This window comes from Solanum lycopersicum, chromosome 3 (assembly GCF_036512215.1).
Source record: "Solanum lycopersicum chromosome 3, SLM_r2.1".
In the NCBI taxonomy this organism is placed as follows: domain Eukaryota; kingdom Viridiplantae; phylum Streptophyta; class Magnoliopsida; order Solanales; family Solanaceae; genus Solanum; species Solanum lycopersicum.
The window spans coordinates 52,242,155-52,262,678 of NC_090802.1; the positions used below are offsets into that span (position 1 = coordinate 52,242,155).

At 35.2% G+C, this 20,524-nt stretch overlaps 1 protein-coding gene and 6 non-coding genes across 7 annotated transcripts; all 7 read right to left on the minus strand.

Annotated features, from left to right (window-relative positions):
• Positions 1 to 7,104: 7,104 nt before the first annotated feature.
• Positions 7,105 to 7,212, minus strand: LOC112941234 (small nucleolar RNA Z107/R87). Its single transcript, XR_003246331.2, has one exon. It is a non-coding gene; the product is annotated as a small nucleolar RNA Z107/R87 (small nucleolar RNA).
• An 86-nt stretch (positions 7,213 to 7,298) lies between these two features.
• On the minus strand, positions 7,299 to 7,391 carry LOC112941229 (small nucleolar RNA snoR31/Z110/Z27). Its single transcript, XR_003246326.1, has one exon. It is a non-coding gene; the product is annotated as a small nucleolar RNA snoR31/Z110/Z27 (small nucleolar RNA).
• Positions 7,392 to 7,460: 69 nt separating this feature from the next.
• On the minus strand, positions 7,461 to 7,543 carry LOC112941240 (small nucleolar RNA snoR31). The gene has a single exon (XR_003246337.2). It is a non-coding gene; the product is annotated as a small nucleolar RNA snoR31 (small nucleolar RNA).
• Positions 7,544 to 7,582: 39 nt separating this feature from the next.
• LOC112941222 (small nucleolar RNA R30/Z108) lies at positions 7,583 to 7,682 on the minus strand. Its single transcript, XR_003246319.2, has one exon. It is a non-coding gene; the product is annotated as a small nucleolar RNA R30/Z108 (small nucleolar RNA).
• Positions 7,683 to 7,715: 33 nt separating this feature from the next.
• Positions 7,716 to 7,822, minus strand: LOC112941235 (small nucleolar RNA Z107/R87). Its single transcript, XR_003246332.2, has one exon. It is a non-coding gene; the product is annotated as a small nucleolar RNA Z107/R87 (small nucleolar RNA).
• Positions 7,823 to 7,911: 89 nt separating this feature from the next.
• LOC112941220 (small nucleolar RNA R30/Z108) lies at positions 7,912 to 8,011 on the minus strand. The gene has a single exon (XR_003246317.1). It is a non-coding gene; the product is annotated as a small nucleolar RNA R30/Z108 (small nucleolar RNA).
• Positions 8,012 to 19,472: 11,461 nt separating this feature from the next.
• LOC138347652 (zinc finger BED domain-containing protein RICESLEEPER 2-like) lies at positions 19,473 to 20,280 on the minus strand. Its single transcript, XM_069295955.1, has 2 exons — positions 19,593 to 20,280; positions 19,473 to 19,504 (listed from the first exon to the last, which is right to left on the minus strand). Exons 1-2 carry the CDS (start codon positions 20,278 to 20,280, stop codon positions 19,473 to 19,475), a joined length of 720 nt encoding a protein of 239 aa, XP_069152056.1.
• Positions 20,281 to 20,524: the final 244 nt, after the last annotated feature.

The following is a 20,524-nucleotide window of genomic DNA, read 5'->3' on the forward strand; positions in this document are numbered from 1 at the left end:
AAACAGTCGAAATAATAAAATAAGAGCTATTTAATAAAAACATCGCTTTCTATGGTGCAATCATAGAAGCACTGACTTTAGCTTATAAGAAATGGAATTAAGGGCCAAAACTTTATGCTCTTCTACCTGTATTCTTGGTACTACTACAAGTCCACAACTATTACTACTTTTGTATAGTGGATAGAATTTCTCATGACCTCAAATGCAAATTATGCCACTACTAACAAGACCAAACAAAAGTTCTAAAATATCTAAAAAAGTTTTTCTTCAAAATGATGTGGGATCCTGACACGTGTATATTCTTCTCATGAGATGGGATTTCCCATGATCTTGTAAACAAAATATCCAAAAAAAAAATATTCATAGTCGTATTACATCCAAAACCAAAAAAGTTTATAACTAATTTATGGTCTCCATTAGTGCTTCTTTGAAAGGAGTATTCTACTTTTGGACTTTATTCATGATAAGGACAAAGCAAAAAACGCAATCGAGCATAATTTTTTTGAGATACTTACGTAAATATCACTAGTTTAGAAGTTAATTAATTAGATATATTTTTATTTGCATTGTTACGTATCTTATCAATTTTTAATATGTTTAAATACGTCTAAATACATGTCGAATATCATATTATATGAGGTCAAATTTATTTTAGATGCATTATTTTCGACTGTGCTCGCTCGCCACTTTCTTATGTATATATGATTAATCACACCAAATATATGTGTCTAGTGCGATTCACATGTATTTAGGATACATATCAAAATCACGTTCGCCTCTCTCTCTATAGGGTTGGTTTGGCCTAGCACGGCGTTTTATCTACACCAGGCTGTAACTAGGTTATGTTTTATCTATATAATCTTTGGTATATATGCATAACTGCACATATGTATACTAGTATCAAAAGAATTAATTGAGATGTAACCACAATATTTTCAAACACATTGTTATCAATCTCAAGAAAATAAGGAACAAATGTTGTGGCCGACCAAAGAAACTTTATGGTAAAACTCAAAAAAATATCTTGAAATTGTGGGCGCAAATGCATTGATGAATGTAAAGAGGCCAAGTTGATGAAGCTGTTGCTGTTTGTAGGATGGACCCAATATGTCAACTGAACAACTTGAGTGTCCAACTTACAATATGGCCCAAATGTGGTGGGCTAGTCCATTCCACCTTTTATACCAACAAACCAATGATCATGGTTAGTATCGGGGCAAACAATATAAATTTCATTAATTTAAGAATTAATTACGTGCTATTTAGTGAGCTTTTGAAATCAGCATCTGTGTAAGATTGCGGCTCCAAATACATGCAACAAGCATGTCGGGATATATTATGATCATATTCAATGGCAGTGTTCTGTACCCGTTATGTGTTAACAATGAGATTTGAACCTTGGTACAACAACACTAAAAGAGTTTTAAGTACCATCCTAGAACTATTGAGCCAACTATATGATTTATTCATTGGGTGCTCTATATTAATTTTATACAAATATCTATCGATTTCTATACACACACACATATATATATATATATATATATATATTGTAACAAAGTTAATGGGTGCTCGAGCACCCGGCGGACACCATGTGGGTCCGCCCCTGATCAGATTAAAGTTATGTGTAATTTATTTCAGATATGACGTATTCAAGTAAATTTATATGTATCTATCGCTCCCTTTTTTTTTATGTATTTGTATTTCATAAAGTATTTCAAATGAATTTGGTATCTTAGATACATGTATTCAGTGTGATTTGCTTGTATCTGAGAATTGAGAAACACTGACTCTCTCGCTCTCCTTCCTCTTATCTCGCTCGCCTCTTTTGCTCTTTCGCTTGCCTCTCTCCTTAATTTCATAGTGTATCTGGTAGCAAAAATATATGTATTTAAGTATATTTGATTTAGAAAGATGGTATGAAATCAATAATTACTCAGACAAATATGTAGGTAATTATTTCAAACCATATAAAAAATTAATATGATAGAAATGTTGTATAGTTAGATAGTTTTCCCTTTTAATTTTGAAAAGTAAAAACTACTGTTAGATTTTGTAATATTAAATCTTAATACAGTATATATTATATTATTTTCCTTTTGCAAAAAAGTTTTTGAGATATTGGTGGGGTGTTTTGTATCCCTCCCGTCAAAAACCAATTCAAAAGATCAATGCTTCATGGCATAGACATCCAACAAAAATTATCAATTTTAAATATAGAGACCTACTCTTCCTAATTTTAACCTAACCTGTCAATTTTGAAACGTTGAATAGAGATAATACAATAATAAAAGATCATTATTTAGGAACAAAACACTGGTCCAAAATAAGAGTCATTTAGAAAGGAAAAATTACTTGCAAATAAATAGCAAATATATTTATTTGAAATAGCCAATTTTAAAAAATTATTATACATAGCAAGAGTTTTAAGTTTAATCTATCTTTTGTTGTATCCTGTATCGATTAGCTATGTATAGTAAATGTATAGCAAAATTAATACACTGATACTCAGAGTGAATTGCATTTTTTAAAAAAAATAAACTAATGCAATGTTTGATAATTAGTCAAACTATCACTAATCATCAATAATTAAGGCTCAAAATTATCGCTATTTCTAAATTTCCTCCTTTAAAAACCAATTGAATTAAAAAAATTAACAATTTACAGAACCAAGAAGCCGTTAATTATTTTGTCTCAAAACGACTTTATAGTACTCTATCTAAAAATAAATTATCTAATAACTCTGATGAAATATTAAGAATAATATATATATATATTAATTTACAATGCCAGTGATCACATAGAAAATCAATTAGCCAATTATATTATACACAAAAATATATATGTGATTTTAGGTTTTGTTCGAAATATCTCATTAATGGGCTGAATTTCAATTTTGGAATTGAAAATTGGAAAATCTATATAACTAGGAAACCTAAGTGCAATATGTTCCTACTTTAAAATAATTATCCAACTAAGTTATAATATTATCTTGATAGAAAAATTTATACAATTATATTCAATTTCCTATTTCATGCATAATTAGCTAGAAGTTATATCTGACTATTTTCTTGTAAAATTTATCATAGTTAACTTTATTTTATTTTATTTCACAAATACAAGACTAAAATAAAATATAATCGCAAAAAAAAAGTTCGAAAATAAAATATAGCCACAAAATATTAGTTTCAACTTTTTTTTTTCTTTTCCATTCACACTTCTTTCTAGGGGTGTACAAAATCAAACCAAACCGCAAATCGAATCAAATTGAAAAAAATCGGACTAGTAATTTGGTTTGACTTGATTTGATATTGAAAAATAAAATCCGACTATATTTGGTTTGGTTTGATTTTAACTAACTGTAATGACCCTCCTAGCCGTTTTGGGAATTTTTAATCATTATTTTTTTTATTTACCTTTTTAATAGATTTTATAAATAATTTATGACTTATAAATATTAGTGATATGATTTTTAAATTTAATAAATAATTATTTTGTTGGTAATAATAATAGAAAAAGAAAAAAAAGGAAAGGAAATTAAATAAGTAAATAAAATAATAATAATAATATTTAAAAAGAAGGGCAAAGTGCCCTAAACGGTTGAAAAGTCTCTTGACGGTTGAAGATGGATTGAAAATCAACGAACAGACCAAAAAAAAATATGCAGAAGAAGTAAAGAAAAGAAAGGGAGAATAATTGATATTTTCATCTAAGGCATTAAGGTAATTAATCCCATTCTTTTTATTAATTTTTTATATAATTAAAAGTAGATTTTTAGGTTAAAACGTGTATAAATTTATAGTAACATATGAATTTGTAATTATGCATATAAGTTATTATATACTAAATTTTTTTTAATTATTATTATTATATGTTGGTATGTGACAAATTGAATTTTAAGTTGCTGTAATATTGATTTATCAAATCGATGAGTAAGTGTATTCTATGAGTTTCTAGTGAAAAGTTTTAGTGGTTAATCATGAAGTAATTACTACCAATGATTGGGGAAATAGGTTGAAGATGAATTGTGTAAAAGAACTTAATTAAAGTATATGTGATTTGAGAAAAGTTTGATGTCAATCATTTTGTAATTTTAATTAAATTCACAATAAAATATTCATACATGTATAATCCTTGTTTACTGTTTTCAGAAGGTGCGACAAAATAATTGTCAAGTAAATCATGTAACTAATTGAGATTATGGATAGTGATTCGTAAATAAGAATAGAGATTATGGGTTTGATTTTGATTTCACAATTTTCTTATAGTTAGCAAGTATAATTCAAATTTTGGTATAACAAGATAGGTAATCAAATATTAATGATACTATATTATATGATGTGATAAGATTTATATGATATTTGGAGGATTTAAGAATTAAATCTAGATCTGAAATTTAGTAAATATAAGTCTTGACATACTAATTGACGTTAACATTCGGAGCTTGATTATAGAATTGGGTGGTTTTTTTAAGGTCTATAGTACTAAATACAGAGTGATGTGGGTGTTGTTAGTCTTGTAATCTTATTGTGATCATTTTTTGAATAGATTTCTTTGAGTTGGAAGTTCAACGAAAGGGGAAGACTCAAGTTTTGAAGCGAATTATTCTGGATTGACTGAGGCAAGTGGATTTCTAAACATTTGTTAAGTGTATAGAATGCGTGTATTTCCTTGTGGTATATGTTTGGAAATAATGAAACTTGGTGATGGATTGACTTGTCACATTGATTAATTCTAATGATGAAAACAAAGGGTAATAAAAGGCAATGTGAATAATTGCTTATCAGTGATATGTTGATAATAGAGAATGGTTTGAAAGGCTTGTTGAATCATTGTTGTTGTTGTGAATTGTGCAATGTTATGAAAATGGTTATCTCCTTGTTATTTTTGTGAACATATCATTTGCATTGTTCTAAGACATGACTGTAATAAGTGTTATGTGCATTTAGAAAGAATGAGAAATTAAAGAGGATTTACCATCTCAAGAGTCGTATCAAGCGACACAATGAATACTATATTTCAAGGGACGTATTGCATGCCGCGATGAATACTATATATGGAGGAACGTATCGCACACCGCGATGGTTACTATTATCGAGAATTGTATCGCACACCGCGATAGATGCATGGACAGTATGTCCCCCATGGGTCACGAACTGAGAGACAGCGAGTGCGTAGCATTAGGTCAAACATGCATCATTATACTTGATATTGCATTCATTTGCATTGCACATACTTATCATTAGTGAACTTGATATTGTATTTTGTTGATCTTGTGAATGCATTTATGTGAAATTGGTGATTGACGAATACTAAGCTTGTTGTTGAGGATATATAATTTGTTGAAGTATTGTTGTCCAGGATATGTAATTTGTTAAAGTGTTGTTGTTGAGGATATTTAATTTGTTAAAGTGTTGTTGTTGAAGACATGTAATTTGTTAAAGTGTTTTTGTTGAGGACGTTTAATTTGTCAAAGTGTTGTTATTGTTGAGGATATGTAATTGCCTAAGTATTGTTGTTGAACTATGTGCGCTTTAAACTGAGTTTTTAGGTTGGGCTGATTTTTGTGCAGGTTGTAGTTGTAGAGATTCGATTAGAAGTACCTGTATGTCATCCCCTTAGCTTGTGTTTGGAGGTTTACTTGCTGAGTACCGTGTGATTTGGTACTAACTCTTCTTCTACAATTTTTTGTAGGTTAATAACCTGGATTTTTGTGATATATTCTCTTCTTTTTCGAGATTTTTTGGAGATTTGCGAGGTAGCTGTTTGTCATCTCAGCAGACCTTCTTACTTTTGTTTATGATTTTTGTTCTACTCTAAAAACAATGTCATATAGACTACATTTTCTTTTAATTCAATTATAATACTCTAAAAACTTGTACACGTGACAACCAGATTTTTGGGATATTATTTTGGCTTTTTATAAAATTTTCAAATTTTAGTGTAATGGTTATGAGTTTTAGGCTGACTTGTCTTGATGGATAAGACAAGTGTCATCACGTTTATTTTTGGATAGTGACACTAACAAAAATCAACTGGAGACCAAACCAACCCGACGTTATACAAGTAATTTTAAAATTTTATTTTATACATAAAAATATTTAGTTTAATATCATTTTAAAATATTCTTATACTATTTCATAATTTTATCTTTTAATATATTATTTCAAGTTTAAAACTTAGAATTCGAAATGGTCCTATAAAGATTATAATTCATAGATGTTGATAATTTTAATAGAACTTAAATCAAAATCAAATTAATATTAATGCAAAAAAAAATCAATCCAATAAGAATGACAATAATATTGAATATTTATTCTTTAGTATTTTATTATATTTGACCTAAACAATTAAAATACATAATCTAATTTTAATTTTCCTTCAATATTTAGTAATGTAATTAATACTTATTAAACTTATTTTAGCATAATTTATTAAGATTGTTTTTCTTATGACTTTATAATATTTATTTTACATGATGATTTCATAATTATTATTTTTTATTGAATATTTGTGTTATCATATTGGAAATTAATTATATGTTTGTATGCAATCCATATTGGAAATATTCAAAAATACAAAAAAATCCAAAGTTTATTAGTTTAGTTGAATTTATATATTTAAATATTCAACATAATGATTTAATTTAATATTTGAAAAACCCAAATTGATTCGAGATTAAAAACTCCAAAAAATCTGAATTATTAAAAATAAAAAAATAAACTTAAAATTATATTAAAACTCAAAAAATAAACTTAAAATTATTTTTGCACATCCTTAAGATGAAAATGATATATATAATTACTAGAGTATATACGAGTGACTTGTAATAATACAGATTATAAATCAAAGAGTTTATTGGGTTTACTCGACAAAGTTTATTCCAACTACCGGGATTTATTCCATTATCGGTTTGTTAGGCTAATTTATTTATTTATTTAAAATTAACTGTATTCAAATGTTACAAAACAAATATTGCAATGTATAAAACCAAATAAAATGAGCTCTTCAGCATCATGTAACAATATTAAAACAATTGAAGATCATATCAATGCAAATTATTTGTTTAACATCAAAAAAGAAAAATAATAAATTAAAAAGAAGAATCACTCAGTTCAGCGGGGTACTCGACACGCAAACAAACCCTACAAAATAGAGAAGCCTGCAATCCGGTCTGTTGAGCTTGAATATTATGGAGTCGTCATCATGATTCTTCTTAGTAGTAATAAAATAGATTAGGTAAAAGAGTCTATTTATCAAAAAATCACATTGTCATGGAATTGAATTGAATTTATCCATATATCATCAGAAGAAAAACTATTTTCATTCACAATCATGTGATTGTGTCCAAAGGTGTCCTAAGATTGATATGTATATCATCATTTGATATATGGCGACACTTGAAACTTGCACAAAATGTATCTACCTAAATAAAATTAGTAATAAAAATCGAATCTGTATGTGATTCAGATGCAATAATGTAATCACTAGTATAAAATCAGTCCAAGTGTTGGAATAATAATAATTGCTTCATCATCATCACCATTTAAAACAATAACAATAACAAAAAAAAAGATTAAGATCATTCAGTAATGGCAAATTAATTTATTGGTTCGATTCTGCCAGCAATTTTCCTCACCGATATCAGAAGAGGGAGCTTAGATATCCTCATAACGATCTCAATTTCACAAATAAATAAATTTTAAAAAAATAAAAGTCACTCAGTTCAGCGGGGTACTCGACACGCAAACTTACTCTAACAATAGAGAAGCCTGCAATCCGGTCTGTTGAGCTTGAATTTCATGGAGTCGTCACCGTGACAATAAATTAGCACAAAAACAAAGAGATTTAAAACGGGAAATGGACAAATAGATCTAAAAAAAATGAAGTAGATCTAAGGGAGGATTGAAATGGCTCAGTAGTGGCTAGTTATTATTGGTTCGATTCTGCCAGCAAGTTTCCTCAGCTTTAACTCAGAAGAGGGAGCTTAAGAATCCTCATAGCAAAATCATCCTCCCCAAAAATTTAATCAGAAAATCTCAAAAAAATAGATATAAAAAATGTAAGATGTAAGAAGAGAATGCTCAGTGATGAAGGAGATCGACATGCAAAGGCATAAGCCCCTGACAATCCGGTCTGTTGAGCTTGATCTTTTACAGAGTCTTCATAGCGACTCTTCCTTGTACATCTAAGTAAAACACAAAAAAAAATAAAAAAAATAAGAGGAATTTGTTGGTGCTCACTGTATTGTGTGATGGCAGTGATGGGGGCGGTCACTCTCAATTTATAGAGGTTCTGCTAGGGTTTCTAGGTTTAAGATGGAGAAGCTCTGCGGCTAACCCTATTAGCGAAATGACGGATTCAACCCGGATTTATTGAAATATTACAGAAAATTCTCATATTTCTCCTCTGGGCTAAGAATTTTGATAGTCCAATGGGCCTACGAATATGAGAGTCCAATATTTCACGAACCACAGACTACGGTGAAGCGGTAATAAGAAATAAATAAATTTATATATTTTTCTTTATAAAAATAGGGAAAAATTACTAAAAATTGCATAATTTTACTTTACCTATTTCCAATATTTTCTTACTCTTTTATTAAAATTCAAGAATCCCTTTTTTTACATCCAATGATACTTTACTTCACTTTTTACTTTGGAACTCAAAAATACAATTTTCTCATCCCTCAAATTTCGCGCAAATTTTTTCTCTCTAAAATTTTCAATTAAAATTTAAATTAAATTTGAAATTCAAAAGAATCTTATCCCTATTCATACGATAAGAGTCCAAAACAAGTATATCATCTGCTCTATTATGATTTCTTCCTTTTTATTTTTCCTTTTTTTGCATTTTCATTGTCTTTTCTTTTCTAAAAAGTTTGTAGTTTTTTTTTTTTCCAGAATTGAAACCTTTGAAGATTTGAGTTGTAAATCGTTGCGTGACCCTATATAGTCATGACAAATTCAAGTTCTAGCAAAAGAAATTTTGAAAGAACAAACATGCATCTACTTCGAAAGACCCAAAAACCCCAAAGAGAAAGGGTAGAAAGGCGGCACCTCCGATTATTCGACCAACACTACTTACGATATGTACATTTGTCCCTATCCATCTTGATTTTTGTATCTTTTTCATTAGTTTGATGATTATTTTTTTCCATTTAAGTATCGTTTATTTCAAATTTTCATTGCACTCATAGAACACAAATTCTTTTTGATACTGTCACGACCCAAATCCGGGCCGCGACTGGCACCCACACTTACCCTCCTAAGTGAGTGAACCAACCAATCTAAACCTTAACGTTTCAATATATATCAACATAAAGTAATGCGGAAGACTTAAACTCATTAATAAAATCAATAACTATTATTATCCCCAAAATCTGGAAGTCATCATCACAAGAACATCTACGATCAAATGACTAAACTAAGAGTATTCTAAAAGCTAAGAATACATAAGAAGCTAGTCCATGCCGGAAGTTCAAGACATCAAGACTTGAGGAAGAAGACTCAGTCCAAGCTAGAAGCATTAGCTCACCCTGAATATCCGGTATGACGAAGACTGGCTAGAATCAATGCTGAGTTGAAGACGACGGCACGTTTGCTGCACTCCACAAATAACAAAGAAGAAAACATAAAAGTAGGGGGTCAGTACAAACACGGGTACTGAGTAGATATCATCGGCCAACTCAAAATAGAAAACAGTATATATTAAGCAATATCATAAAATCAACTAATATCCTTAGCATGCAGCATTTACAGTTACCATAACCCTTGGTTACAACACCAAGCACATCAATGAGAACTCACGCCTCCTCATCATACTCATTTAGGAATTCAGTTCATTAGATTGGATATATTAACATTTTTCAAGATTCATTATCTTTATTCCCCTCGTGTCGGTACGTGACACTCCGCTCCTCAATATACTATCCTGGTGTCGGAACGTGACACTCCGATCCTCATTCTATCCTGGTACCGGAACGTGGCACCCGATCCATATATTCTATCCTGGTACCAGAACGTGGCACCCGATCCATATACTATCCCGGTGTCGGAACGTGACACTCCGATCCTCATATACTATCCTGGTACCGGAACGTGGCACCCGATCCATATTCTATCCTGGTGTCGGAACGTGACACTCCGATCCTCATATACTATCCTGGTACCGGAACGTGGCACCCGATCCATATACTATCCTGGTATCGGAACGTGACACTCCGATCCTCATATACTATCCTGGTACCGGAATGTGGCACCCGATCCCCTAATCTCACCACTTTCGTTCATCAAGCCTTCTTTTATACCAAGGCATCATCATTAACAAAGTAGATTAGGGTTTCTTTTCAAGATTTGGGATTCAATAGCTTCATCATGCTTATTTATTCACAATTACATAATCACATCATTCATGCAAGCATACAATTAAGCACATAGAAGGTTTACAATAGTACTAACACATATCATTCGCTATTAAGAGTTTACTACGAATAGCTTGAAATCCATAACCTACCTCCACCGAAGAATTGAAATCAAGCAAGTTAATCCTCAAAGCTTGGTGCTTTCCTCTTCTCTCGATCGTTTCTCTCTCTCCCTTCTTGTTCTTTCTATTTTCTTATTCAAACCCTCTTTCTTTTACCCTAATTAGTATATAATTAAGAATAAAAGATGGCAATAATACCCCACTAATTAACTTAAGGTTACCTCTTTTAACCCCCAAGAATTTGAGTTATTAATATAAACCCACGAACTTTATAATTAAGGCAAGAATAGTCAAAAACGTCCCTTAAAACTTAACCAGAAATCTGACTCCAACTGGGATTACGCAAGCTGTGACGGGCCGTCGCGCCTGCGACGGTCCGTCCTGTTGTCCGTCGCATAGTTCAGAAACTTGATTTTGGGTGAATGGCCGTCACAGCTGTGACGGTCTGTCCTGCCACTCCGTTACGAAGTTCAGAGAGTCAATTTTCAGCACCCAATTTCATATTTTCTAAGTGTTTTGAAACGAGACCCTGCGACGGTCCGTCGTGCCCATGACGGATCGTCGTTGAGTCCGTCGCCTCAGCCTGTTTTTCCAGAAATAAAATCTGCTGCTCAAAACGACTAAACAGGTCATTACATTAGATACCAATTTACCCATCGTTCGTCCCCGAACGATCACAAGAAGGAAAACAAGGGCGAAAAGGAGTACCTGAATCTGTAAACAGATATGGGTATTTTTCTCGCATATCCGCCTCCTTCTCCCAAGTGGCTTCTTCAACCGGTCGATTCTTCCATTGCACCTTGATGGATGCAATCTCTCTTGACCTCAACTTGCGAACTTCTCTATCTAAAATAGCAACAGGCTCCTCCTCATAAGACAAATTCTCATCAAGCAAAACTGAATCCCAACGGATAATGTAATTTCCATCCCCATGATATCTTTTCAATATAGACACATGGAATACCGGATGCACTCCGGACAGCCCTGGAGGCAAGGCTAACTCATAAGCCACCTCCCCTACTCGCTTAAGTACTTCAAATGAACCAATATACCTTGGGCTAAGTTTACCTCGCTTACCAAATCGCATCACCCCTTTCATTGGCGAAACCTTCAACAAGACTTGTTCACCTTCCATGAACTCTAAGTCTCTGACCTTTCGATCTGCATATTCTTTTTGTCTACTTTGCGCCGCTAGAAGTTTTTCTTGAATAGACTTCAGTTTCTCTATCGAATCCCTCAAAAGGTCAGTACCCCAAGGCCTAACCTCAAATGCATCAAACCAACCAATGGGAGACCTACATCTCCTACCATACAATGCTTCAAATGGAGCCATATCAATGATTGAGTGATAGATATTATTATATGAAAACTCCGCTAAGGGTAGGAAGCTATCCCAATGACCACCAAACTCTATCACACACGCACGAAGCATATCCTCCAACACTTGAATCGTCCTTTCAGACTGACCATCGGTCTGAGGATGGAACGCAGTACTAAGGTCCAACCTAGTACCCAATTCCGCATGCAATATTTTCCAAAACTTAGAAGTAACTGCGTACCCCTATCTGATATGATGGATAGTGGAACCCCATGCAATCGAACGATTTCTGAGATATAGATCTTGGCTAACTTTTCTGCATTGTAAGTCACCTTCACCGGAATGAAATGAGCAGATTTAGTTAACCTATCAACAATCACCCAAATGGAGTCATACTTACCCATCGTTTTTGGAAGACCAACCACGAAGTCCATTGCGATCCTCTCCCATTTCCATTCCGGAATGGGCATTCTTTGAAGTGTTCCTCCGGGCCTTTGGTGTTCATACTTTACTTGTTGACAGTTTGGACACTTGGCAATAAAGTCAACAATATCACGCTTCATTCTACTCCACCAAAAGTGTTGTTTTAGGTCACGATACATCTTGGTTGCACCCGGATGTATAGAATACCTTGAACTATGAGCTTCTGTCAGAATAGTGTTGATCAAATCATCAACACGGGGCACACATACCCTTCCCTTGATTCTCAAAACACCTTCCTCATCGATTTGTGCTTCCTTAGCCTCCCCTCGCAATACTTTATCTTGGATTCGCCTTAGTTTCTCATCATCAAACTGTTTTCCCTTAATTTTGTCAAGAAAAGAAGATCTTGACTCCACACTAGCCAACAATCCTCCTTTCTCATTTACTTCTAATCTCATCAAGTCATTAGCTAGAGTCTGAACCTCTCTAGCCAAAGGGCGTCTAGAAGCTTGCAAGTGAGCTAGACTTCCCATGCTTCCCGCCTTTCTACTTAAAGCATCCGCTACAACATTCGCCTTCCCCGGATGATACATAATAGTGATGTCGTAGTCCTTCAGCAGTTTCATCCATCTCCTCTGCCTCAAGTTCAAATCTTTCTGAGTAAAGACATACTGAAGGCTACGATGATCCGTGTAGACCTCACACTTAACCCCATATAAATAGTGTCTCCATTGCTTTAATGCAAACACTACCGCAGCCAATTCCAAATCGTGGGTTGGATAGTTATGTTCATGCACTTTTAATTGCCTCGAAGCATAAGCAATCACACTCTTCTCTTGCATTAGTACTGCACCCAAACCCGAATAGGACGCATCACAATAAACAATGAAGTTCTTACCCTCTACTGGCAAGGTAAGGATAGGTGCGGTAGTCAACAAAGTCTTGAGCTTCTGAAAGCTTTCCTCACATTCGTCCGACCATACAAATGGAACATTCTACTTAGTCAAGTTCGTCAATTGGGAAGCAATAGAAGAGAGTCCTTTAACAAATCGACGGTAGTAGCTAGCTAACCCAACAAAGCTCCTTATTTCTGACACATTAGTAGGTCTTACCCAATTCCTCACTGTCTCAATCTTAGAAGGATCCACCATCACTCCATCCTTAGAAACCACGTGCCCCAAGAAGGACACTGCATCTAGCCAAAATTCACACTTAGAGAACTTGGCATAAAGCTTTTTCTCCCTCAACATTTCCAATACCATTCTCAAATGCTCTTCATGTTCCTTCTTATTCTTTGAGTATACCAATATATCATCGATAAATACGATCACGAAGAGATTCAAATATGGCTTAAAAATCCCGTTCATCAAGCTCATGAACGCAGCAGGGACATTCGTTAGACCAAAAGACATCACTACAAATTCGTAATGCCCATACCTCGTTCGAAAAGCAGTCTTTGGCACATCCGTTGCCCGTATTTTCAATTGATGATAACCGGATCTCAAGTCAATCTTAGAGAAGACACAAGCACATTGTAACTGATCGAACAAGTCATCAATGCGGGGAAGAGGATACTTGTTCTTTATCGTTACCTTGTTTAGTTGTCTGTAGTCTATACACATTCGAAAACTCACATCCTTCTTCTTTACAAACAAAACTGGAGCACCCCAAGGGGATGCACTTGGTCTAATGAAGCCTTTGTTCAATAACTCTTGAAGTTGTGCCTTTAACTCTCTTAACTCCGTGGGAGCCATTCTATAAGGGGGTATAGAAATGGGGCGAGTACCCGGTTCAAGATCAATATAGAAGTCAATATCCCTATCCAGTGGCATACCAGGAAGATCTGCAGGGAACACATCCAGAAACTCACGAACCACTGAAACCGACTCAATCGAAGGTACTTGGGTAGTGTCATCCTTGAGATGTGCCAAGAAAGTTAAACACCCTTTACTAACCATTTTCTTAGCACGAAGAAAGGAGATGATACGCACCGGATTGGAAGTGTAGTCACCCTCCCACACTAACGGATCTGTCCCAGGCTTAGCTAACGTCACCGTTTTAGCATTACAATCCAAGATCGCAAATTGCGGAGAAAGCCAAGTCATACCCAGAATTACATCAAAATCATCCATTTCCAAGATAACCAAATCTACATAAGTGTTGCTCCCCACAAAGTTTACCAAACAAGACATATATACCCTTTCGACTACCATAGACTCACCCACCGGAGTAGAGACACGAATAGGCATATCAAGTAATTCACAATGTAAATTTAGACCATTAGCAAATGAGGAAGATACATAAGAAAACGTGGATCCAAGATCAAACAATATAGAAGCCATGCAATCACAAACCAGAAGATTACCTGTGATGACAGCATCAGATGCCTCCGCTTCAGACCGCCCAAGGAAAGCGTAACAATAAGCCCTATCGTTCGTCTGTCCGTTGCCCCTACCATGTTGTGATGTAGTGGCCCCAGTTTGCCCATTACCTCTGCCGTTTTGGTGACCACCATTACCTCGACCACCACGTCCTCCAGAATAACGGCCTCTACCATGACCACCTCTACCTCTAGCTATTGGGGGTCTATAACTTTGTCTGGGATAATTTTTCCTAATATGTCCAATCTCCCCACATCCATAACACTCTCTGGAGTCAAGCATAGGCCTCTCGGAGAAGTGTTGACCGGTCTGAGGTGGTCCCCCAACTACAGTCTGTAGTGAAGACTGAATTGGTCGGACTGAGTAACTTCCCGAACCCTGTCCTCTAGTGTAAGAACCATTAAACTCACCTCCCTTTCGAAACCCTTTTGATGTCGATGTTGTGGTGAAGTCGTCTGGCTTCACTCCTTCTACTTCTATCACAAAGTCTACCACTTCTTAGAAGGATTTTGCCGTTGCCGCTATCTGTAAGGCTGAAATCCGCAATTCTGACCTCAACCCCTTCACAAACCGGCGAATCCGCTCTTGAGGACTGAAACAGAGTTGAGTGGCATATCTGGATAGTGCACGAAACTTAGCCTCATAAGCATTAACCGACATCCTACCTTGCTCTAGGCTCAAGAACTCATCCCTTTTCCTATCCCTCAAAGTCCGGGGGATATACTTCTCCATGAACAAGCTAGAGAATGAGGCCCAAGTCATAGGTGGTGCCTCTGTCGATTGACACTCAACATGGGATCGCCACCACATTTTGGCGTTCCCTTGAAACTGATAACTCACGAACTCAACACCAAACCGTTCTACTATACCCATCTTGTGTAGTAGCTCGTGACAGTCAACCATAAATCATAAGCATCCTCCGATTCAGCACCCTTGAAGACTGGAGGTTTCAATTTCAAGAACTTACTGAAAAGTTCATGCTGATCACTTGTCATTACAGACCCTGTAGTCAGACGAGGAAATGTACTTATTCCTAATGGAACATCCATGCGGGGAGCCATAGTAGCCGCATGTTGTACCTCCGAAACCGGAGGTGTTGGCGCAGAAAACACTGGAGGTGCCAGACCTCGATCAGACAACCCACTGAGATAGGCGAGAACCTGATTGATCATCTCCGGGGTAGGTTGGGGTGGCAATCCCTCATTCTGCACTTGTTCAGTTTCCCCATCCTCCCCTTCTCTTATTACTTCCTCAGTCGGTGGAGGAGTCACTGCCCTAGTATCAGATTGGCTAGGTGCTCGTCCTCTCCCCCTAGAGGACGTCCTCCCACGACCTCTACCACGGCCCCTTGCCGCTGTTCTTCCTCGAGCCACAGCCCCAGTGGCTGGCTCAGTTGTTTCTTGTCTGGCCGGTGTTGGTGTTGGCATAGTCGTTGTTCTAGTTCTAACCATCTGCGAAAGAGAGTGAAGATGGTCAGATACCAATTCGTATCGCCTAGATACCAATTGGACTCAAGTAGTAGCACGAAAGAAAGAATGAAAGAGTGAAATTTTCCTAAAGTCTTATAGCCTCCCAAGGAAAAGTAAAGGCGTCCCCCTACCGTTCCTTACGACTCTACTAGACTTGTTCTTGTGTGATGAGACCAACGAACCTAATGCTCTGATACCAAGTTTGTCACGACCCAAATCCGGGCCGCGACTGGCACCCACACTTACCCTCCTAAGTGAGCGAACCAACCAATCTAAACCTCAACGTTTCAATATAATATCAACATAAAGTAATGCGGAAGACTTAAACTCATTAATAAAATCAATAACTATTATTATCCCCAAAATCTGGAAGTCATCATCACAAGAACATCTACGATCAAATGACTAAACTAAGAGTATTCTAAAAGCTAAGAATACATAAGAAGCTAGTCCATGCCGGAAGTTCAAGGCATCAAGACTTGAGTAAGAAGACTCAGTCCAAGCTAGAAGCATTAGCTCACCCTGAATATCCGGTATGACGAAGACTGGCTAGAATCACTGCTGAGTTGAAGACGACGGCACGTTTGCTGCACTCCACAAATAACAAAGAAGAAAACATAAAAGTAGGGGGTCAGTACAAACACGGGTACTGAGTAGATATCATCGGCCAACTCAAAATAGAAAATAGTATATATTAAGCAATATCATAAAATCAACTAATATCCTTAGCATGCAGCATTTACAGTTACCATAACCCTTGGTTACAACACCAAGCACATCAATGAGGACTCACGCCTCCTCATCATACTCATTTAGGAATTCAGTTAATTAGATTGGATATATTAACATTTTTCAAGATTCATTATCTTTATTCCCCTCGTGTCGGTACGTGACACTCCGCTCCTCAATATACTATCTTGGTGTCGGAACGTGACACTCCGATCCTCATTCTATCCTGGTACCGGAACGTGGCACCCGATCCATATATTCTATCCTGGTACTGAAACGTGGCACCCGATCCATATACTATCCTGGTGTCGGAACGTGACACTCCGATCCTCATATACTATCCTGGTACCGGAATGTGACACCCGATCCATATTCTATCCTGGTGTCGGAACGTGACACTCCGATCCTCATATACTATCCTGGTACCGGAACGTGACACCCGATCCATATACTATCCTAGTGTCGGAACGTGACACTCCGATCCTCATATACTATCCTGGTACCGGAACGTGGCACCCGATCCCCTAATCTCACCACTTTCGTTCATCAAGCCTTCTTTTATACCAAGGCATCATCATTAACAAAGTAGATTAGGGTTTCTTTTCAAGATTTGGGATTCAATAGCTTCATCATGCTTATTTATTCACAATTACATAATCACATCATTCATGCAAGCATACAATTAAGCATATAGAAGATTTACAATACTACTAACACATATCATTCACTATTAGAAGTTTACTACGAATAGCATGAAATCCATAATCTAGCTTCACCGAAGAATTGAAATCAAGCAAGTTAATCCTCAAAGCTTGGTGCTTTCCTCTTCTCTCGATCGTTTCTCTCTCTCCCTTCTTGTTCTTTCTATTTTCTTATTCAAACCCTCTTTCTTTTACCCTAATTAGTATATAATTAAGAATAAAAGATGGCAATAATACCCCACTAATTAACTTAAGGTTACCTCTTTTAACCCCCAAGAATTTGAGTTATTAATATACACCCACGAACTTTATAATTAAGGCAAGAATAGTCAAAAACGTCCCTTAAAACTTAACCAGAAATCCGACTCCAACTGGGATTACGCAAGCTGTGACGAGCCGTCGCGCCAGCGACGGTCCGTCCTGCTGTCCGTCGCATAGTTCAGAAACTTGATTTTGGGTGAATGGCCTATGACGGTCCGTCACGCCTGTGACGGTCCGTCACGCCACTCCGTTACGAAGTTCAGAGAGTCGATTTTCAGTACCCAATTTCAGATTTTCTAAGTGTTTTGAAACGAGACCCTGCGATGGTCCGTCGTGCCCATGACGGATCGTCGTTGAGTCCGTCGCCTCAGCCTGTTTTTCCTGAAATAAAATCTGCTGCTCAAAACGACTAAGCAGGTCGTTACAGATACTTTTATGTCTTACACATAAATATTAATGTTTCATAGATAATATTTTAAGTATCAGTTTGATTTTTTTTATACGTTATTTTTTTGTCTATTTATATAACGACTAATGAAATATTTAGATATTTGTGTATCTTTTATGTGTTGCACATGAACATTAACGTATCTAATCTGTTTAAGTTTGATGTTTTGTTGTTATTTAGTATCCCTTCTCTTTCACTAATTACCAAAAAAAATTATATTATTTCGGATACATGATATTAATGACCGATACTTTAATTAAAACGGACGGATACTTAAATTTTTAAATTGTTGTTATCAGTTTATTGCATGAAAAAAGGGATCAAAAAAGGAAATTATAATTAACCCCATGAATCACGCGAATGTTTAACAATTTTACCAATCAATGTTAATAAACCTAGGGGTGTGCATCGGTCGGTTCGGTTCGGTTTACATATAATCAGTTCGGTTTATCGGTTTTCGGTTTTAAAATATGCTAACCCAATAACAAACCAATAAGAAATTTTTTATCGGTTTTCGGTTTATCGGTTTTTGATGTTGTCGGTTCGGTTTTGGTTAACCCAATAAGAAAATGTCGATCAAATAATATATAATAATACGTATGTTATAATTACATGTTACCAACTTACAGCCAAAACATAGTAGGAAACTTTTAATGTTGATCAAATTACTAACATTCACAAACTTGCAAAAACTATAGCCTACAATTACGAACTAGAATTAAAACTAAAATAAAATATTTCAATGAAACAATCTTGAACAGTTGCTTGATGTCTTGATCCACCAAATAATCAACAATGTTCTCACCAATTTCCTAACCAAAAAATCACATAGCCTGAAAAAGAAAAAGACAGTTAATAGACTATTAGAGTACATATTTATATTTAATGATGAACATATTTAATGAAATAGGCTCCATGAATGCATAACATCCACATTAAAATAACATGATAAGCTGCATACTATTAGGCACAATTACTATTTTAACAATTCTATTTTAATTAGCAACTAATCCATTTATAGTAGCATCACGTCCCTTAATTGACTCCAAACACTTCTAATTAGTAAATATGTATCATGTGTAGAGTAAGTTAAGCTTAACAATATGTAATATCTAACCTCATTTCCTAATTTATTATCTTGACAGAAGTATTATGCTTTGAAAATCAAGTAAATACATGATTTAGAGCAACTTGTAGCTAGAGTGCTTACCAAATATCAAGATCCAAGTGCAAAAAAGGAAGAGTTTTAACTCCACATTAATCATCCAGAATGCTAGTATTAGCCAAATCTATAAAGAATTTACGTTAATCAACTAAAAATATGCTTATGAAGAATCACAATAACAATTAAAACTATTATAATTAAAATATCATTACCTTGTTCAAGCTGTTCGAGGACATCTATATCTTCCTCAACACTTATAGGTTTTGATTCACTTCTTATCCAATCTTGAAGGCACACTAGTGTTTGCACTAATTTAGGAGTTAATGAACTCCTAAATGAATCCAAGATACGTCCACCAGTACTAAACGCACACTCGGATGCCACACTTGAAATGGGAATAGCTAGCACATTTCGAGCCATCTCAGCAATAACGGGAAATCTGGGTGAGTTTATTTTCCACCAAGACAAGATGTTAAAGTTCTTGCTTTCAACTTCATTTTCTTCAGCAAGATATTTTTGCAACTCTGTTTTGACAGTTGTTGTATTTTCAGCTTTATGTTTCATTAGATCACCTATGAATGTCCCTAAATATCCTATCGATTGGACAACATTGCCTGAACTTGAAAGTAGTGAACTGGAATTTTCAGATGAAGAACTAGATAAAGACGAAGAGTGTTGACTACCTTTATCTTTAGAAAGGGACTTTACATATTCACCAAACAACAACTCCATGTAGTCTCTAACTCCTTTCTCTAAAATTGGAGCTTCTTTCCCAAACATCATTTGAAGTGCAAAGCCAACTGAAATAAACTTGTGACGAGGATCCAAAACGCAAGAAATAAAAATCATTTTGTTCATCTTCTTTGGAGTACCCCAATACTTATCAAATTTTTCTCTCATATTTGAAGCAATTTTACCCAAAAGATCATCACTATCATCTTCGCTTGATATCAATTGTTTCAAATAACAAGAAATCTCACAAATTTTAAGGTGAGTTTGTTGTGACGTAGTGTGATCCAGATACTTCTCTGGTAAGATCATAAAAAATTTGAAGAAAATTAGCAATTTTTCTTACATTGTTTCAATCATCACTCAAAAGGGCACCAACAACGCTTCCATTTTCATCCTTTCCATCTTCATCCTC

Bases quoted from the DNA above. Each gene is read 5' to 3' on its own strand.
- LOC138347652 (XM_069295955.1), bottom strand. From the start codon at position 20,280: ATGAGAGAAAAATTTGATAAGTATTGGGGTACTCCAAAGAAGATGAAC. The intron at 19,505-19,592 runs GTAATGATATTT...AATTCTTTATAG, and splicing joins CCTCGAACAGCTTGAACAAG to ATTTGGCTAATACTAGCATT.